The sequence below is a fragment of the Notamacropus eugenii genome, chromosome 6 (genome assembly GCF_028372415.1).
Source record: "Notamacropus eugenii isolate mMacEug1 chromosome 6, mMacEug1.pri_v2, whole genome shotgun sequence".
Classification (NCBI taxonomy): domain Eukaryota; kingdom Metazoa; phylum Chordata; class Mammalia; order Diprotodontia; family Macropodidae; genus Notamacropus; species Notamacropus eugenii.
Window position 1 is genome coordinate 321,366,614 of NC_092877.1, and position 20,898 is coordinate 321,387,511.

The following is a 20,898-nucleotide window of genomic DNA, read 5'->3' on the forward strand; positions in this document are numbered from 1 at the left end:
TCAATCAACAAGTACTTATTAAATGCCTATTATGTACCACGTATTGTACTAAAGGTTGGGGATAAAAAGAAAATTAAAATATTGTCCTTACTTTCAAGGAGGAACTCATTGTAAAGGTGGAGACATCAAGATATATATGTGATAGCTGGAAGTTAATATCAGAGGTCACTATGGAGGAGGAGAAGTGGAAGAGGAAAAGCCTTCCTAAAGACGGTAGGATTTGAGTTAATCTCAAATGAAACCAAAGAAGCTAAGTGGTAGAGATGAAGAAAGAAAGCATTCATTAAAGGCAAGGCATAGGGGACAGCCAGTGCAAGGACAGAGTTGGGGGCACAGTGGTTATCACCAAACAGGAGACTGGAGAATCTCACCATCTGGAGTGTCTACTTGTACTCAAGGCAGTGGTGAATATTTTTGACCATAGTTAGCTGTTAGGAGCACTAGTAACCTAACATGGTGTTTGCTCTTTTCCTGCTCCTACTCTTTAAAATAAATTACTAAGAAAATTTCCAAATCACTGTCTTTCATTTCCATTTTTTCTTTTCCTTTCTTTTCTCTCTCTCTCCCTTCTTTTTCTAGTACAGCGCAGCAAACGAATTTTTTAATGCACCAAATACATGTTCAATTAGCCCACATTAAGTATCTTCGGGAGTAGGGATTGTCTTCTAACTTTCTTTGTATCACCAACACTTAGCATAGTGCCTGTCACATGATAGGTGCTTAATAAATGCTTGTTAATATGCTTAATAAATGCTTGTTGACTTGATTAAGTTCCATTTTATTGATGAGGAACCTGAAGTATCCAGAACTGTAGTGACTTGGTGTCTGTCATACCTGAGTACTCTTGTACCCAAAGCTCCCTCAGAACTCCTAGGCCTTCTGTTTTTTCTGATGAACTTGTTGCTCATTCCCTAGCACCATGTAAATCATGTAAGTGCTTGCATTCTCTGGGTTTCATCAACTTGTTTTTGTTCATGTGGTTTCCTGCTAAATGAGTGTATCATCTGATCCCACATGGCAAAGTCAAGCTCCAAGACTATTTAATTCATTCCCAATGAGGACCCATGAAAAACTCACAAGGCTTCATGCTTTTATTCCAAATATGAAATAGGAACTATGGGCAAATTGGATTGGCCCATCGGGCTCTGGTGGTGAAGGCCGGGAGCTTTTGGTGTATATTCTTCTAACATAATGCAACTTAAGGCTGTGGCTTTTCAGGGTCTTCAGCCTTAGGATTTCAGAGCACCACTGATTTTTTTTTAAGTATGAACAATAAGAAAATACTCTGAAAAAACGGAAACTGTCCTGATCACTTTATTTTTACTGTTCACTGATGTGACTACCACACTGTGAAAGCAACCCTGAGAAAAAAGAAAAGAATAGAGCTAGGTGGCCCAACAGATAAAGGAAAGGACTTGAGGAAGACCTAAGTTCAAATCCTACCTCAGACACTTGCTAGCTGTGTAACCCTGGGCTAATCATAAACTCATTTTCAAACTCAGTTTCTTCATTTGTTACATGGGGATAACAATAGCACTGACCTCATTGAGTTGTTGTGAGCTTTAAATATAAAAAGTTTTGCAAACCTCAAAGTACAAATATTTATTGTTGTTATGATTATAATTATTATTTAAAAGTGGTAGACTAAAATGAAGACTTAGAGGGGAAGGACCTGCCTTTAACCTTTTCCTTCACAAACACACTTCAAGTGCTAAATTTGACTGCAATGAAAATTCTTAAATCAGAGATATCTGTTCTTGTATCAAATGAATTCAAGACAAAATACATTCTCAAGTTTTTCAGAAGGTTCAAGAAGCTGATAGGAGTTAGGAAAACATTTGGGCAATGTTTTCCTAATTTCAGTGGCAAATTACTTAGACCTCAGTTTTGCTTTTGTGTGTTTTGAGTTTTGTTTTTTAAATCTTAGAGCAAAACAGTAATCAAGAGGGAGAAAACCCTCTCTGCACAAATTACTTTCACTCCACATCTCATGGAGCTGTAGATACTATTTTCTTACAGAAAATGAGGAATTGGCAAGCTCATCCTGCCACGCTTAGAACAAAATTGAACTTAGTTTCCCAAGTGTAGCTGGCACAAAACAAAACAGGACTGAAAAACCAAACAAAAGAAAAACTCTTCCTTGGCTTAAAATACTTAGGCTTACATGGTTCTGTCTTGAACATCATGCGACTCTTCCAAAATGTCATTTTGATAAGTTAATATAAATGAATCAGAAACATCTGTACCCCAAATCTGCCAGAATACACAAGGGTTTAACAGTTAAGAAGAAGAATGTCTAGCTCAATATGTTTTTGGTTTTAGCGAATCCAAAATGTTTTGAAAAATAGTTAAGTTCTTAAGATTTCAAACTTAAAGGGCAAGTGGCTTTTCCCATCCATTCCCCAAACTGGGAGTCAGTTCTCTTCTTTGTTCTGTCTTCCATTCCCCTTGGTACTTCCCAGAGGGCTGGGCATAATTGTAGATTAGGATTTGGCAATGGTGCCACCATTGAGCACCATCTCAAAACACTTAGGGGAGGAGGAGATTGGCATAATTAATAATAACAGTTATTTGTCCCGACAATGGGAAGTGATGGTCCCAGAATCAGGCGTCTTGAGGAGTGGAGGAGTTGTAACTAATGTCTTCTGATGAGGACAGAAATTCTGTCAATATAAAAAGACTCCAACTAACTGCTCATAGTAAATAACATAGGAGAGACCTGTTAAATTCCCCTAGAGGCTGCCTCTTCTTGTTTGGACACTGAATGAAGAATCTGGGCAAATGCTAACTAAGCAGATGAAACTGATTGGCATGCAGTTTCCTTTCAGGTTCCATTATTTAAAGGAACTGTGCTTCCATTTTATTGACCTTCAGTCTAGCCATCCTGAAATTTTAATCACCAAAGTACTATGCAGACATCGGTTAGGTCACCCAAATTGTAATTCTATCCGGATTTTCAGATGAAAGAGGAAATCCTTTCGTGTTCTTGGGGCTTCTCATTCCCCCTTCAAGGGACACTGTCAATCTTTCTTAAACTTCCCAAGGCATCATAATTTCTTTTTCCTCATACATTGGAAAGTCTTTATTCTCTGAATTCTTTCTTCGACTGATAATTAAAAGTAACCTGGCAGATAGGCATAGGAGTTTGGGGAGCGATGTGTCTATCGCACCATCAGAAAAGCATTTATTATGCCTCCCCTCAAGTCTGGAACTGCTCATTAATGTCATAATCTCACTATATTTTGTTGAAGATTGGCCATAACAAAGGCATTCATGCCCAGTTTAAGGCCTAGAGCATTTATATCATGTCAGACCTAGCTTTATTGTGGTCTGTATGCATCTTTGCACTCTTTAAAGCTTGGAGGACTTTTCATGTTTAAAAAATATATATATCAATGTGTTTTTGTGATGTGGTGTAGTAGAATAGTAGAATGCTAGACTTGGAAGTCAGAAAGGCCTGAGTTCAAATGTTACCTCAGACACTTACTAGTTGTATGAGCCTGGACAAATAAATCTAACTTCTGCACCTCAGAACACTTCTAATTTTTTTTTAATCCTAAGTGCCTGAAGCACATAGTAGGTGCTTCATAAATGCTTATAGATTTGAATTGAACCTCCGTTTCCTCATTTCTAAAAGGATAATAATAAAATAAATAAATAAGTGGATGATAATAATACCCATCTCAATGGGTTTTTAGGAGGAACAAAAGGGATATTGTTTGTAAAGTGCTTTTCAGACCTTAGCATGAAAGGCAGCATGGCAAAGTAGAATGAGAGTGGTTCTCAGAGTCAGGATAATCTGAGTTCAAGTTTTCCTCCTGCTATATACTTGTCCTTCACCTCTCTTAGAAAGGTTAAACTTTAGAGAGATTCACCTCAACTTGCAACTCTCTAAGACTATAAATTGTCACACACTTGCTGGTCCTCATTGATAGAAAGAATGTCCTGTACCAGTAAGCTCTCCAGTCTAGAAACCCAAACTGGACAATAGTATTTCTTCCACATGTGACCTGCCCAGGGAAGAGCATGATGGGACAATCACCACCTCCCTTGACCAGACCTTCGACTTCTCTTAATGCAGCTGAAGCTCATGTTAGCTTTCTAAATGCCCTGTCACAGTTGACCCCTTGAATTTGCAGTCCAAAGCTTCTAGAAATTTTTCTACCAGCTGTTGTCTAGCCATGTCAGTCAACTGATCAACAGGCGTTTGCTAAATACTCACTATAGGCTGTGTCCTCTTCATTTGCTATTTGTACAAATGATTTCTTGAATTCAGGTGTGCAACTTTAATTAATTAGCAATTAGTTTTAACTTTTATTACTAATCTTATAATATATTATATTTATTATTAATTAATCATTTATTAAATGATATCTTGTGATATTTGACCAGTCATTCTAACCTGAGACCTTTTTGGCATCCCAGTTCTGTCACTGAGGGTGTTACCTATCTCTTCCAGGTTCACATAGTTTATTTACAATAGAATAGTCTTCAGGATTCAGTGGTGAAGAAAAAGAGCATTGTTTATATGTCTAATCCTCATATTTTTACGTATTGTGTTGGTCATGTAGTGATGGAGTGTTTTTGACAAACATATTCCATTGTTGTATCACCTACTTGACCTTTGACAATTTCTGCTCCTACTGTAAATCTATAAAAATAAGAATAATGATATTGGCTGCTAATGGTATCAGACACCTTATCAAATGCTTTGAAATTTTTAAGATGGGAAAACTACTTGTACATTAGCCAAGTGATAACCATAAAGTAAAAAGAACCTTTGAGCTCATTTAGGCCAACCCAACTCATTTTACAGAGAAGGAAACTAGGAGGCTGGAGGGTAAAGTGGCTTGTTCCAAACGAACTTTCTTAGCAGAGATGGGGATCGGCATTCCTAGGTCAGTGTTCTTTCCCCCATACCATATTGCCTTTCCATGTTTACAATGTTTTTTTCAGTCCCTGGCAACATTTTTTACTGTCAAAAAAAATTGTTCCTCATCCAACCCACAAATGTTTTCACCAACACTCCTACTTTTGTAATATTCCTGTGACCCCTTGACAGCCTTCTTGAAGGGCAGTTCACATGCCCTATTTGGGAACCATTTCTCTATCCAAATACACACAGGTTGATTTGTGATTGCACCAGTGGGTAGAGGACCTCACTGGCACTGCCCTCCACCAATATTACTTAGACACAGGCAGTGAGCACCGGAAGTGGGATCTGAACCTTGGTCCTTTTGGCTTCAAGCCCAACTACTTTATCCATTACACCACAGTGCTTCTGGCATTTCTGAAGTTGTTGTTTTCAAATTTTTGACAGCTGTATTTCAGTGTAACTTACTTCCTTTGTAATCCTATCAACTTGATGCTATACATTTAAAACATTCTGAGAGATTCACCAGACTCGAGTCCATGATAGAAAAAAAGTCTGGATGATACCTACCTATGTGAAAGCATAATAGGCTGCAAGATATTTCTTTTCATTGGTGGGTATTATTTCCAATAATGTTTTTTGTGTGAGAAGCAGCCTCCAGGAATTATGTGTTCAGAAAAGGAGGCTGGTCTTACAGTGAGAAAAAGGCATGACCTATCCTGGTGCCCCACTAGTAACCATGGAGTGTGAAAAATACATGGAGGAAGGCCACCAGCAAGTCAGAAAGATACTAACTGGAGTCATTTGAGGAAAAAAATTCTTCAGGATGACAAGGTCTGGATGGATTGCAGCCTCAACCTACAGGAAGAAGCATCCACCTTGATGAAGTCACTTGGAGTTATTTTTAATTTCATCTTTGGCTTGACACATACGCTTCTGTTCTAGCCACAAAAGAATTAGCACTCTCAGTAAACTAAAGTAAAAAAAAAAAAAATTAAAAACATGGCGACAGGAACTAGTCAAAATGAAATATTCCCCTTAAGTTTTTTTTTCTAATTGTTTAGATCAAAATACTGAATTTGGACTAGAGTTCCGGTCCACGTGGTATTGGGAAGGTATCTGAACATCTGTGTCACATAGGAGAATCTGATTGCTCTGAAATAAAATAGAATCTGATGAAGAGGTTTGCCCAGAGCCAATGTTAGTGGGTGGCTGCACCTTATAAACAGCCCTCTCCCATCTTGACACCTCCCTCTCGCTCAGGGCTGTGGTTCTGGGTCTGATCTGGAAGCATAGGTCAACGCAAGGGTGGGGCAGTTGGAACTTTTCCTAGGATGAAGAATTTAGAGGCTGCTGACAGGCTCTTTCCTGAAGCTTTTCGTGCCCTGCCCCACCCACTACCTGACCTCCTTATCACCTTTCTCCCCTGTTTAGCTCAGATCCCAGCTGGGGCTGTGACAATTTGTCCTCTATTGATTGGACCTTCTAGAGGGTATCCCTGAGGCACACTGTACCCCAGATTATCATACCTGCCTTTTCTTCTTCCCCAAACCCTTGCTGCTTTCCTCAATGGGAAAATTTTGCTAATTAAGGAAGGAATGTTAGAACTTAAGACATAAAAGTAACGTTTTTTTTGTAGACTCAAAAAAGTGGTAATTGGCCAATCCAGGAGGCATCTTTCCTAGTATCTACTGGACAAAGCTAGTAACCCTGATACTAAAGGCACTGAAAAGGGAATAATTTATTTGACTCAAGTTTGGGCCTACCTAATATGTATTTACCTTCTCTCTCCTCCAATCTAATCTTGCATTTTGCTTTTAGGACCTAAATACAATTAAAGATTTTCTTTTTTAAGATTCTTCAGTCATTTTAAGAATTCTCTGTTTTAGAGACAAACAATTTTGTATTTTTCCATCACTGTCTCTAATCCTGTCTCTTTCAAATACTGCCATGACATTTTAGCCAACATGTAAACCTGTATACTTTAATTTCTTATTTTAGCTTTTCCAACTTAATATGACTTTCTTATTAAATATATTAGTGAAGCAAAAACCAAGATAACAGAAACTGAGAGTATCTTTTCCACATCTAAATCACAAAAACATACTAGCATTCCCCCATAGTTGTTCTGATTGGAAAAACAATGCCAAAAATATACACACACACATGTTTGTATGTATACACATACATATGCATGTGCAGAGATGTGTGTGTATGCACGTGCATATGTATGCGTATGCACATATGTGTGTGCACTTACACATACATGTATGTGTGTATACACACACCCCTCCTCTGTTCTGTTATCTGGGTTTAACTTTATCTCTAAGTGAAATTGGATGCCAAACTGAACCCTTGGCCATTGAGAGATGAGCACCAGAGACACTCACCTCTTTGGAACTTGGCCTTTTCTTAGTTTCACAAATGTAAAGATGTGAGACTTGAAACCTTCTCACACCTAAAATCCAGGAATGGGGCTTGGCTGGTGTAGCCCCATCTCTTTACAAGGTATTGGGGAGCAGGTTATAAGCATCCAAGTGTTAGCCTCTGAAGACTACACAGTCAGTAAGTAAAATCAGGGAAAGAAAGACAGAAGGAAGGGAGTGGGGAGAAAGGAAGGCATTGGACCTTTTCCATCCATTGCACTGAGGATTGGATAATTGAGGGAGATGTTTACTAGATGCCATCATACAGCAAATTTTTACTGGTCTTGAAAAATTTTGCTACCAAAAATCCTTGTGTCTTCAAATCTATGAATGTTAGAAACTGGTTTTTAGTAACTAGCATTTATTTACATACCACTTTAAGGTTTGCAGAATACTTTTCAAATGTTATCTCATTTGATCCTCACAACAACCCTAGGAGGTAGGTCCTATTATTATCCCTTCTTTCAAGACAAGGAAAGTGAGGCAGACAGAGGTTAAGTGATTTGACCAGAATCCCAAAATTAATACATGTCAGCGGGTGGATTTGAACTTGAGTCTTCCTGACACCAGGTCTATTGTGCTCCATTCACTATGCCATCTAGCTTTTGAAAGACAAAATGAATTGTACCATAGAAAACAGTATGCTTAATTGGACAGGCCTTCCCTTTCCACTACTTGGGTTGAAGATGACAGTGATTATGCACTGAGATAGGAGTTATCTGATCTTATATCTCTTGCCAATCAGCTAACAGTAGGTGATGGGGTATAGATTTTTATCTCATAGTAACTTTAATTTTCATATTCTTGAATCTAAGTATTCATTTAGATCATTTTGATCAATGTATTCTAATGAAATATAAACTTTAAAATTGATGGGATAAAAATACAAAGGTCATTGTTTCAGTTTAGTCAAATGGATCTGTAATCTCATCAGTAGTCATAGTCTCTGGACCAAGATGCCTATTTATGCCTAACCAACTTGGACAACTCTTGTCCATGCCCTCCAATAGATTCACCAATGAATATCCACCCAATGTCATAGAGTGGGGGAGGGGGAAAGGGCTTCATCACTTTTTGTCTTGATATCAAAAACATACCCATGTAGTAGACAGGGATAGCCTTTCTTTATTCCTCCCACTGGCCATGTGACTCCATGTCTCTGTCTATATGTTTCATTTTTTTTTCATACATTTAGTTTAGGTCAGCCTTCATTCTAATTCTCTTTTGTAATGAATTATGGCTTTCTCAACTCTATCATGGGCCTCTCCATAGCTCTCTGGGTGATCATTTGTTTTTAATACTTTGAAGACTTTATAACTCTTTGGGTGACTTACAACCATACAACAATACTACTAGATTATTTTAAAATGGATCTTTCATTTCAGAAGACATTTGTGGTCATTAAAAGTTCACAGTTTTCTAAAGGCAATCCAGCCTGTTCTTTCTCTGTATGTATCTGGGTCTAGCTCATAGAACTCTCCAAGTTATCTCCTGATGAATGATCTCTGTAGGTTATCCATCTAACTGTGTATCAGACTCTGGAGAAAAGACCTTCTTCATCCCTTCAGTTTTTCCTATACTAATAGTTAGGTCAGATTCTTTTGAGTAGTTATAGATCTTTCTCAGGAGGCTCTTCAGTGTTCCAGCAACCAGCAAAATGTCATCTGCAAATGGAAACATCTAGAGGACATTACTATCTGCTGGAACCTCTTATCAACTTGTTCTTTGCTGGAACTCCTCCATAACAAGGGCAGACACCTTTAGCCATCTCCCCATTTTACACATTGCCTGATATTAAGGATGGGAGGGTCGATCAATGTTATGTCTTTTAAGAAATCATGTATAGTTTTGAAGTATGCATGGGAGATACCTGGTTAGAGGAGAACCCCCAGGCAGCAATTTGCTCTACCTCATCAAAAAGCTTAGAGAAAAAAATAATCAGCAAGCTTAGGGAACGCTTACATTCTTTGTACCTTTCGGCCAATTATGTGATGGTAAGACTGTGGTCTATGGTAGAATATCCTCGCCAGAAATCTTCTTGCTTCTTACGATGGTTCCATCTAGGTTGGACTCAAAGAGTATGTGGTTTATCATCATAAAAATTTTATATATGTGGGGAAATTGACATATACGTCCTTTGCTTTTTTTACTATGAATATAAATCTGAAAGTTTTCTAAGTCTCTTTTATCGTCTCCTTTAACAAATATTTAATTTGTTAACAAATTAACAATGTTAACCGATATTTAATTTTAATATTTAACAAATATTGTAACATTTGTGTTGCTTTCAGCCCTTATTTCCCCTGAGTATATCTAGCATAGTTCAGCTGTTTTTCCCATCCTTTTTCTATTCACAGATAGGTCTGTTTTCCTCCATGAGTCCATTTGGGGATATGATGTTTGAGGCCAAGTGTGCTGGCTCCATCTCCCTGATGGGGAGCATCGTTACAAAAATCTTCGAAGGTCTTGCGCTTCTTTCTTTGTTGACCTTCCAGACTCATTCCTAAAAGCCCTTGGGGTGTTTTACTTAGGACTCTTGCCAAATGTTTTTCAAACTGGTTTTACCCTTTTTTTTTTTTTTTTTTTTTTTTTTACTGCTTTTCACTATTTTAAGGTATGGATAGTACTTCTAAATATTCCACTATTCTCCCTAAAATTTTAAAAATGAGTTTTTATTCTGAACAAGTGTTGCCTTTGGCTACCATCTCTCCCCTTTTCACAAGTCAAGTGTTTACAGACCAATTTGCTTTTTAAGCGTTTTTGGACTCCTGGTTATGGTAATCCATTTGCGTAGGCTAAATTTCACTTATGAGTCTTATTTAGTTGGACATTGATGTCCTTTCTTCCACATGTGTCAGCAAACACTCGGCTTTGCTTGGTTTAGTTAGTAAAATTCTGTGTGAATTAAGTACTTCAAATTTGTCAGTACTTGATAATAAAAATAAAGCAGAACCCAATTTTTGTCTGAAAAGAAGAAAAGAGGTTTTTTTTGGGGGGGGAAGGGGGGTTTGTTTCTAGGCACAAGGTCAATTTATCAAACAATTAGGTTTGTTGAACCTAGAGCTATGGAGTATTTGTCAAGATCTTGGTGAGTTGTTGCAATTTTAAGTATTTTGTCCAATGAAAGAATGAAAGTAGAGAATTTTCTTAGCATTTTAAGGTAGGACACGAAGAATCAGATAGTAAACCGAATATTTTCCAACAAATATTTTAATATTAAATTCTAACAGAGTTATCCGAACTATCAGTTGAAAAGTCATGCAGAAATCCTTTTGATGGTATTAAAAGTAAAGCTAGGTGTATGATCCTTTTTTAAATCTTTCATTCACATTTTAAAATTTCAAGCATAGAAAATGAAAAAGGGGACTGATAATTATGTTGAATATTTTTAAATTCTATCACACTGTTTTCATAACATTTCTAATGTTCTAATGTTATTCACATTTCTAATGGGAAGTCACAATTTTATCTTGGTGACAAAAGAAATGAAAGAAAAATGAAAATAAACTATGTTTTCATGTTTACTGAAGAATTTAGCATATATACATGTTACCTACCAGTATAATTTTAGGAGGTTGGAATAAATAGTTTTGTAATTTTATTGATCTTCAAGATAGTTTAAATTAGAGAATACTGATGGAGGGAGTATTTTTCCAAATATTGGCAACCAGGCTTTACAGGACAAAAGTAAAACCCTGTTGAAATCTGGTTAATATTACAGAGTGCACCACTTCCTCTCTATCAAGCTGATATTATTACTCTTCTGTAAAGATTAGATTAGGGAGACAACATAACTTTATTATACCTTGCTTAGTATCTTCCAGAGCCCAGTTATCCAGTTTAACCCCTAGATATTTGTACATTTTTTTATGATTTGTGATAATGGTGTGTTTGCCCTTCGTTGCTGAAGAAGACCATGCCATCAGAGAAATGATGACATGACTTGCACTTGACTTTGTTTTGAGTGAGGGAGGGCTGTGCAGGTCACTAGCCTCATTTCTCCTCCAGAACCATCTGAATCCAGTGACCAGATATTCATCAGGATGACTGAAGATGATCCAGGATGAGGCAATTGGGGTTAAGTGACTTGCCCAAGGTCACACAGCTAGTGAGTGTCAAGTGTCTGAGGTGAGATTTGAACTTAGGTCCTCCTGACTCCTACACTAGTGCTCTATCCACTGCACCACCTAGCTGCCCCTATGATAATGGTAGGTGTACCCCAAGGGTGTGTCCGGTGCCCCCTTCTTTTCTCCGTTTACACTTTCTCATTTGGTGACGTCATCAGCTCCCATGGATTTAATTACTATCTCTATTCATACAATTCCAAAATCTATATGCTCTAGTCTAGTTCTCATTGCATATAACCAATTGTCTATTGAACATCTTAAACTGGATGTCGCATAGACATTTCAAAACAGAGATTATGATCTTTCCACCAAAACCCAGCTTTTTTTCTGAATTTCTCTAATTCTGTTGAGGGTGCTATCATTCTTCTAGTCATCTAGGTTTACAGCGTTGGGTATCATTACCAACTCTTCTCCTAGTCTGAGTATTTAAGAAGTTACTGTATCTTGTCATTTCCGCCTCCACGATGTCCTTCACACCCCTCTTTTTTCCTCCACTCAAAAAGCCGCTACCTTTTATCAGGTTTTAGTCCCCTGTTCCCTGAATTATTTGCAATAGTCTCTTAGATGGTCTCTCTGCCTCAAATTTCTCTCTTCTCTAGTCCATTCTCCATATACTTGCCAAAACAGTATTCCTAAAGTGTAAATCTGGCTATGTCATTTCCCTTCTCCATAAACTCCAGTGTCTCCCAGTTACCTCTAGGGTAGTAGGTAATGCCTCTGTTTGCATTTAAGGTCTTTCCCTTTAAACTCAATCCATCTTTCTAGCAATATTTCACATTATTCCCTTTCATACTTCCTATAGTCCAGTGAAAGCACCCTCAGGATGTCATTGGTCCCTTTTGAGAAGGAAGGGTGAACCACAGCATGATGCTCCATTTCTTGTCCCCATGCCACGCCTCCTCACCTCTGCCTCCCAGAATCACCTTTCTTCAAAGCTTGACTCAAGTGCAGTATTCTGCACGAGGACTTTCCTGATTCCACTTTCCTTCACTCCTGTTGGCACCTCACTATCGCCTTACATGTATTTGATCTGTAACTGTATTTGTACATGTTGTTTCTTTCCCCTATTCTCAAAATAGAAGCTTCTTAGGGCATGAAATGTTTGGTTTTTGTATCTTTGGTGCCTAGCATAGTGCCTGGCACATAGAAGGAACGTAATAAATGTTGGTTGATTGATTAGAGATGATTTTTCTGGTATGGGAGTAAAAGTTTTAGGTTAGTAATTCCAGATTAATGTTTACAAATATGGATAATCTTACTCCTTTTCTCATTTTGGGGCATCTCTTCATAACTGCACATACCCGTATATGTGTGTATATACACATATATTTACATATATGTGTATATATACATATACCTAAAAATAAATAAATAGCATATAGCCAATGATATTAGCAAGAATTCTATTATGTAAAGTCATTAGAACTTACAAATGTAAGCACATATAATTTAGTCTTCCACAACATCCTTCTTGTGTTAACTTTGGCTTTTTTTATTTTTTATTTTTTTTTGTTTTCTGTCTTTGGAGCTTTATTATCCAATAGGGGTAGCCAAATAATTTGCCTTTTTTTAACCTCATTCTTATCTGATCTGATGGATATTTCCCATTTCTTTTCATATAAACTAAATATTTTTTTAATCTTCTGAAACCCTTCATTATTTACATATTATCTGTTAGGATAAGAAAGGAAACCATAAGGGGAAAAAATAAAGTATTTTTGTGAGTGTTGTTGCTTATTGATATTTCATATATGTATGTGTATATGTGCTTGCAATCAATCTTCTAAGAACTCTGTGGGACTGTTTTTGAGGTTGGATGTATTGACACAAGAAGGGAAGTGACATTCTAAATATCGCAAAGAAATAAAATTCTAGCCTATAATGTAATATAACATGAGATTTAAATCTATCACATTTACATGGAGCTTTACATGGTTCTTTCTTTCTCAGATGATACTAATATTTTAAACATTCTTTAGTTTTCATGTTATCATGGCATTTCTTATTTTATTGCTTATTTAGTCCCATAAATGAGGACATCATCCATGTAGCTGAATGATAGATACTCAGTAGATTTTAAATGATAATGATGGTGGTGAGTAATAGTGATGATAATGTAAAAAGGTTCCCCCACTGCCTCCTATGTATCCTCAGAGAAGTCCGGGTCTTGGTAATTCAGGACTCTTTACTTGAGACAACGTCATTTAAAAACGTGTTGTGAAATGATTTTCCCCAGTGAACTCACAAGACCTTTTCAAACTTTTTTTTCCAGCCGTATGCCCAGAAGTGTACACAGAAGTATACTGTGAAGAATTATTTCTACCACTATCTATTCAAGTTTTCAGCTGCTTTGGGTGAAGAAATTTTTTACATCACTTTCCTTCCATTCACTCATTGGAATATTGACCCTTATGTGTCCAGAAGGTTGATAATTATATGGGTTGTAAGTATTATCATCATAGTCTATTGTTATTTATTATCCCAGTGGCTGTATGTTCCCTGGATCACTAAGATATTGATATTTTGTTCTCTAGTTTTCTCTGGAAAAAAATGAGCTCAAAACTGCAACTTGATGTGTTTCGTTAAAATTTTGTTGTTGTTGAATAACTTGTGCCTCCTAATATGTGAACAGAAAAAGATAGTGGAAAGATAGAGGTGTACCTAGAAGAGACAAATTGACTATTTTCTGTATGTACTAATGAGTGATAAGATTGTTTTCTCTCCGTTGGCCCCAGTTAGTTTTTAAAATTATTTTCATCTTGCGTCTTTAATTCATTCAACAAATATCAATTGCCTACCAATGTCCTATGGTATACCAAGAAGAACAGAGTGTGTCCTTCCTCCTGCTTTAACCCTGGAGGGGCTTTCACAGTGATTGGAAGACAGAAAAAAAGTTTAATGCCAGTATGGGGTTTGTAAAAGGACCATTTTAGTTCAGTTTTGCTTGGGGGGCATATTCAACTTGATGTTATGTGGGTTTTTCCTAGACTTTGACTTTTTCATGAGGGTAGAGTTGGATCTATTATTAGTCCATGCAAGAGAAGGGTTCGGGGAACTGAACATTTCTAATAGTTGAAGAGCCAATAGAGAGAGGGGCTTACAGAATCAAGGATTTTTGGCTGATAACAGGAAAGATGCAAGTCCCTTACCTGGACATAAGGCATTAGCTGAAAAGTACAAGATGCACGACCACTGGGCTGGAAGTCAAGAGATGCAAGCTTTGTCAATAACCAATTGTGTTTTTGGGGGAAAGTCAATTGTTTCATTATCTCATTCATGATACATTTATACTGAATGATCTTTAAGATCCCTTTCCAGCTGTATAATCATTCAATTCTATGAGTTTATCATGGAGGTAGAATGGAAAAGCTTTCATTTTAAATAATATATCACTTTAAGAGACTCCACAACACTGAAATCTCAACTTAAAAGTTTAGTTATATTGACTATTTTTCATTTTACAAAAGACATCTCTGCAGTATTGTCTTAACTAGTGAGCTTTCCTAATTCTTTCATCTAAATTCAATTAACATGCAAATTTCAAGGAACCTTTCTTATGTAAAAGTATGTAAATCTGTAGATTAGCTACTGCCTCTATTCAATTCGGGAGGTGGTCTGGTACAATGGACAGTATGGTTTTAGAGTCAGAGGGCCTGGGTTCAGATCCTGGTTCTGCGGTTTTACTGCCTGTGGGACCTTGGACAAACCTCTTGTCTTCTCTTAACTTTAGTTTGTTCATCTGTAAAATGAAGGGATCGGACTCCAAGTCTTCCTAAATTCCCTCCAGCTCTAAATTTAGGATACTATGAACTTTCCTCTAATCCCCTGACCTTTAATCCATTCAATGGGAAGCTGCAGGTCCTGCTTATCTTGATGACCCTGAGCAATCAGCCAAAGATAAATTAGAACAGCTAGAGTCAGAACTCCCCCCCCCCCCCATCTAGAGTAAACAGAAGGAAACCCTCAAGCTTCTGCCCTTCAAGAGAACAAGACTGATTCTTTTGCATGTCCAACAACAGAACCCAGCACAAGATGTGTCAGGTCAATTGCACAGACATTAATGAAGTGCTTGTTATGTGCCAGTTACTTTGCAAAGCAGTATAAATACAAGCAAAAAGATAACCGCTACCCTCAAGGAGCTTTATGTTTTAATGATGAAAAAAACATAAAAGAAAACAGATTAGAGGGAAGGCTGAAGGAACAAAGGAAGAGAGAGTGGCAGAAAGTCCACAGAACCCTGACAGGAATGAAGGCCCTTTCCTTAAAATGGTGATTCTGGTAGGAACTAGCCATTGAGAGGAAGGGGGCCATAGGGGTGGGATAAACTTCTAGGATGAAGAGCTCAGAGGGAGAGAGTGAACTTCTAGGGTGGAAAGGCTGTTGTAGTATGGTGGGGAAAGTCTTGAGAGTCAGGAGTGGAGGCTGGAGAGGAATGAAGAATGTATGTGTGGGCATACATGTCTGGAACTCAGGTCCTGGCTTTGAGACCAGCTCTCTGTCCAATATGCCTTTCTGTTTCTCAAGTGCCATATGGTACTGACCCAAGTTGACTTGTTAAAGACTATACTGAGGTACCAAGGCGGAGCATTAGAGTGCCAGGCCTGGGGTCAGGAAGACACATCTTACTGAGTTCAAATCCAGCCTCAGACACTTACTAGCTGTGTGACCTTGGACAAGTCACTTAATCCTGCTTGCCTCAGTTTCCTCATCTATAAAATGAATCAGAGAAGGAAATGGCAAACCACTCCAAGATCTTTGCCAAGAAAACTCCTAAGGATGTCATGAAGAGTTGAATATGACTGAAATGACTCAACAGTAACAACAAAAACTCCAACAATCTGGGCCAGTGACATCATTTTAATGATGATTACATTTTGATCTGGAAGAATTGCAGCAGCAAAACAGAGAAGATGCTGATCCATAGAAACAGTAGAAACCATTTCCCCACTTTGGAGCTCACTGTACCATTAAAATCACAGGACCAGTTTCCCTCTCTCCTTTATTCCAATTTACAACTTTTAAAATGTAAATATATAAAAATGATAGAGTATTTATGATCCTTTCTCAAGACCCTTCTAAAACTCTATGGCTGTATCTTCATGTATACATAAGTACTCATTTAATACTTTTTAGTTAGTGGAGATAAATGCCCACTAGCTTATCTAATGACTTCAGGGGGGAGGAAGGAGTGACTTTAGCTTCTTTTGGGGGAGGGGAGGTATTGGGAGAGGAGAAGCAATGATTCCCTCACCGTCACCCAAATGAGTTATCTCTGAACTAGATGACCTCTAAAGCCCCTTTTAGCTCTAAAATTCCAGAATTCTAGGAGTCTGTAACCCTAGAGAAATGTATTAGCTCTCAATGGCCATCCCTTCTCTATTTCTGTCATCGCATCATGCCATGACATGCTTTCTTTCAGTCGCCCAAGCTTGCCACTCTCTGCAGTCCTACTCATTGCTCAAAGTGCAGTTAAAAAAATCTTCAAAAACACATGTAAACTGAGATGGTCCTGTCTCCATCTAGATGACTGGAACCTCATACTTTTCATGAGCTGTTTGGCTATGACTGTGAAGCAGCGACCCCTGCTGGAGCAATGCCTCCCAAGAAAGGCACATGCCTTCTGTTTCAAACTGGGAGGACCTCTCCTTTCATGGTGTGATACAGGGAGGAGGGCTGTGGAGTCCAAGTTTCTTTCCCATGGATATTCACTTTGAAAAGTGATATTCACTGATTTCACTGAATGTGCCAATTTGGTAATCTGGTTCCTTTTGTAACTTGGAGATATATTGTAGGTTTAATCTGAAAGCTGGTGTGAACTGGTTCCTTGCTTCTAGAGGCTTGATCAGCTTGGGGTTTATGGGAACCCTCTCTGCCCCTGCCCTTATCCCTTCCTCCCCTACATTGGCTGAGGGCTTTTATCGGGATGAAGGAGAAAATTTTTCTTTTTTTTTTTCTTTTTTTGGTTGGTTGGGTGAGGGAGGGGGGAAAGCTCTCATAGTCACTATTTATGATACTTTTGATTCAAAAGCCAAAATATAAAATTGTCAGATTAAAAGGGCCCTGTCCATTTTTCTCCCTCCCATAAAGATATTTTGAAGGCAATCCTGGGGCAAAGACACAGCAGTTTTTCTGCAATAGCTCCAAATGTGTTACAACTTTGGTCAAATGTTCCAGGCAGCATCTCCTTTAAGTTCATGGCTTTCTATCTATTCATCTTCTTGGAAGCAAATGGAGAATCCTATGGGCCAATGCCAAACATTGCCTTCAGGTGAAAAAATAAAACTGCCAGCACATATCTCATGCACTCTTTCCCCTCTTTCAAATTTTTTCATGGCTTTTTAAGATGGCAGCAGTCTATATCAAACAATTTACTGGTGATACTAAGAACTTGCCTCTACATTCCCCTGACCATAACCAACTCCTTGGAAAACAACAGATTCTGTCCTTCATGGTGACCCTGACACGTCAGCAGAAGGTAAATTTGAGTTGCTAGAGTAATAGTTTACCCCATCTTGAGTGAACAGAAGGAAAACCAGAAACCTTAAGCATGTCAACCTCTCAAAAGACCAGCACTACTTCTGTATTTCTTATATGGAGCCCAGCACAGGTATGTTTGAATGTGTATACATATGCATACACACGACAGACAGACAGACAGAGAAGGGGATTTTTTGAGGGGTACTTGGTAGAGATCTTTAGCCCATGAAGGAAAAATGGTAGATTTCTGGACCTACTCTCAGGACCTGTGATTTGAATTGTTGCCCTCCCCCCCCCCCCATAAATAATGATTGATTTTGATCAATATACTCGTTTGTCAGCTGCTTCACATCAGGGGTTATATCCTATAGCTCTAGAAAGTAACTGGTCTTTGCCAGAATCTGATTGATTTGAACCACTTGGCTTCATCAGCTCTGCAAAACAATGTAACTACCGTGAATACCGAGTTCTAGTCTGTGTTTCCCTGCAGCGCTTTGTACATACCAGAATAAACTATTTCTTGGCTTCCCAGATTCTGAAGCAGCAAGACCCCCTAAGGGACAGACAGGAAGTGGTGTGTGCCAGGCCAGTCAAGCCATTGCTACTCCTTTGACCAGTGTCTTCCCTCAGAATACAGCTGAGACAGTCCAGGACCTTGAACCAAAGCTATCAGGCAGTAGCAGTGTTCCGAAGACCACCAGCTCTGCCTCAGCCAGGCCCCTGCTGACATACTGACCTGATGTATTTCTAACTGGAGACTAGCAGCCAAGGGCCATTCTTCCCTGTCTGTATTAGAGCAAACTAAAGCTCCTTGTTCAATGACTCACAGAAATTTCATTTCATCCAAACTTTTAACTTGAACTACCTAGAAAACCACTGCACGCTAAAGACCATGGGATCCCTCCACCTGATTTGCAACTGAAATCTCTGTTTGTTGTCTCAGCCTGCTGAGATATGAGCACCTGGAGAGAAGGAGATGTCTTGCTTTTCTGTTTGTATCCCAGGATTCCATACACGGTGCTTTGCATACAGTAAGCACTTAATACTTATTCATTCATTCATTAACTGAGTGAATGAATCCATGATGAATGAGTGAAAGTAATAGCCACTGTTGCAGTGGCTAGCTGCTGGCTGGAATGAACTGAAGGGCAATCTTTGATTCTCACACTATTAGAAATGAGGGAAGAAAAAAGGGAGGATCAGTTGCCTTTGGTAGCTCCCCCAGTGGCTTGAAAACCATGGGAAATAGCCTGATTTGCATAGATAATGTAGGCCTGTTTGGCAAGGTACATGGGCTTCACTTTGGCCACACTGCTAGGGGTTAAGTAACACGTCGATCCTGTGGAGTAGCATGGGACCCTAACCAGACGAGTTATTACTTGCTCTGCTTCTGCTACAGTGAAGAGGACCCCAGAGGGACAGAAAGATACCCCAACCCACTCACTGTTTCTTTGAGCAGCCCACATAATTCCTCTTGAGGCCCAACTCACACTGATTTGTGACACCTGACTATACCATGGCCCAAGGCATGGTAGCTACTGTTACAAGTCTCTGAGAAACTATGTTGGATTTATCTTATTGGAAGGAAAATCTAACTTCCAGGCATAACATAATATGTAAAACCCATTGTTTAAATCCTTCTAAGAAAGGAAAACAACTCTTCAGGTTGTCTGTTAAGCCTTCTTTAAAAGATTCTGGTTATCTTGGGATTTGGTATCTTTTGAGAAGAGTTAAAGGATCATGAAAGGGCCCTAGGGATGCTTGTAATTAGGGCCTAAGTCTAATTCCTGGTGTGCTGTTTATGAAACCATGCTGCCTCTTATCTCTGCTACTACTTACAGTAATAATATTGATAATATAATTATAGAATAAAATTATATAATACTAATAATAGCTAGCAATAATATCTATTAAACACCTACTATGTTCCAGATTCTGTGCTAAGTACTTTACAAATATTATCTCATTTGGTCCTCAACAACATGGGAGGTAGGTGCTATTATTTTACAGTTGAGGAAACTGAGACAAAGAAAGGTTAAGTGACTTGCCCAGGGTCACACAGCTAGTAAGTGAATGAAGCCAGATTTAAACTCAGCATTCTATTTACTCTCTTGTTATCCTTGTTCAATCATTTCAGTCATGTACTCTTCTTGACCCCATTTGGGGTTTTCTTGCAGAGATACTGGAGTAGTTTACCATTTCCTTCTCCAGCTTATCTTACAAATGAGGAAAATGAGGCAAACAGGGGTAAGTGACTTGCTCAGGGTCATACAAATTGGAAATGTCTGAGACCAGATTTGAACTTAGGAAGGTGAATCTTCTTGACTCCAGGTCCAGTGCTCTCTCCACTGTGGTACCACCTAGCCATATATGGACATTTAATCCTCATTTGCATTTATCTAGTTCTTTAAGGTTTGTAAAGCATTTTCTTAATGTCACCCTTTGAAAATTAGTAGTGCAAGGAATATATCGTCTCTGTTTTACAAATGAGAATACGGAATATGGTTGGAGTTTGGCCATCATTGGCTGGCTCTTTGGACAGCTGAGAGCTAGAGTGTACAAAAGTCTAAATCTTTTCCTCTACCCTCTTACTCCTTGGATCATCATTCACTAACTCACCACCTTAAAAAAAAAAATTCTAGTTAGCAATATTGCTCTCACCCCTTACTGGAAAAAAAAGAAAAACAAAATCCTTGTAACACATACACATAGGTAAATAAAAGAAATTTCTACATAGGTCATGTCCAAAAATATGTCTCATTCTGTATGTTGCGTCCATCACCTCTCTGTCTAGAGGTGGATGGCATTCATCTGTCCTCTGGCATTGTGGTTGGTCATTGTATTGATCAGAGTTCTTAAGTCCTTCAGAGCTGTTTGTTTTGACAGTGTTAGAGGCTCAAAGTATAAAAGGCTTAGCCTGGAGGTGAAAGGAATAACTGAGACTATTGCTGAATTTCACTACTTTCCAAATAAGGGCCTTGATTGGTTACTGAGC

General features: G+C 38.4%; 1 protein-coding gene across 3 annotated transcripts in view; it reads left to right on the plus strand.

The window, feature by feature from the left end:
- The window catches only part of SGPP2 (sphingosine-1-phosphate phosphatase 2), a 126,207-nt gene that overhangs the window by 30,880 nt on the left and 74,429 nt on the right, over nt 1-20,898 (plus strand). For all 3 annotated transcript variants that reach the window (XM_072617941.1, XM_072617942.1, XM_072617944.1), the window contains exon 2: nt 13,699-13,869. In XM_072617941.1, the coding sequence (XP_072474042.1) occupies nt 13,699-13,869 (171 nt within the window). The remainder of the gene's footprint in view (nt 1-13,698; nt 13,870-20,898) is intronic.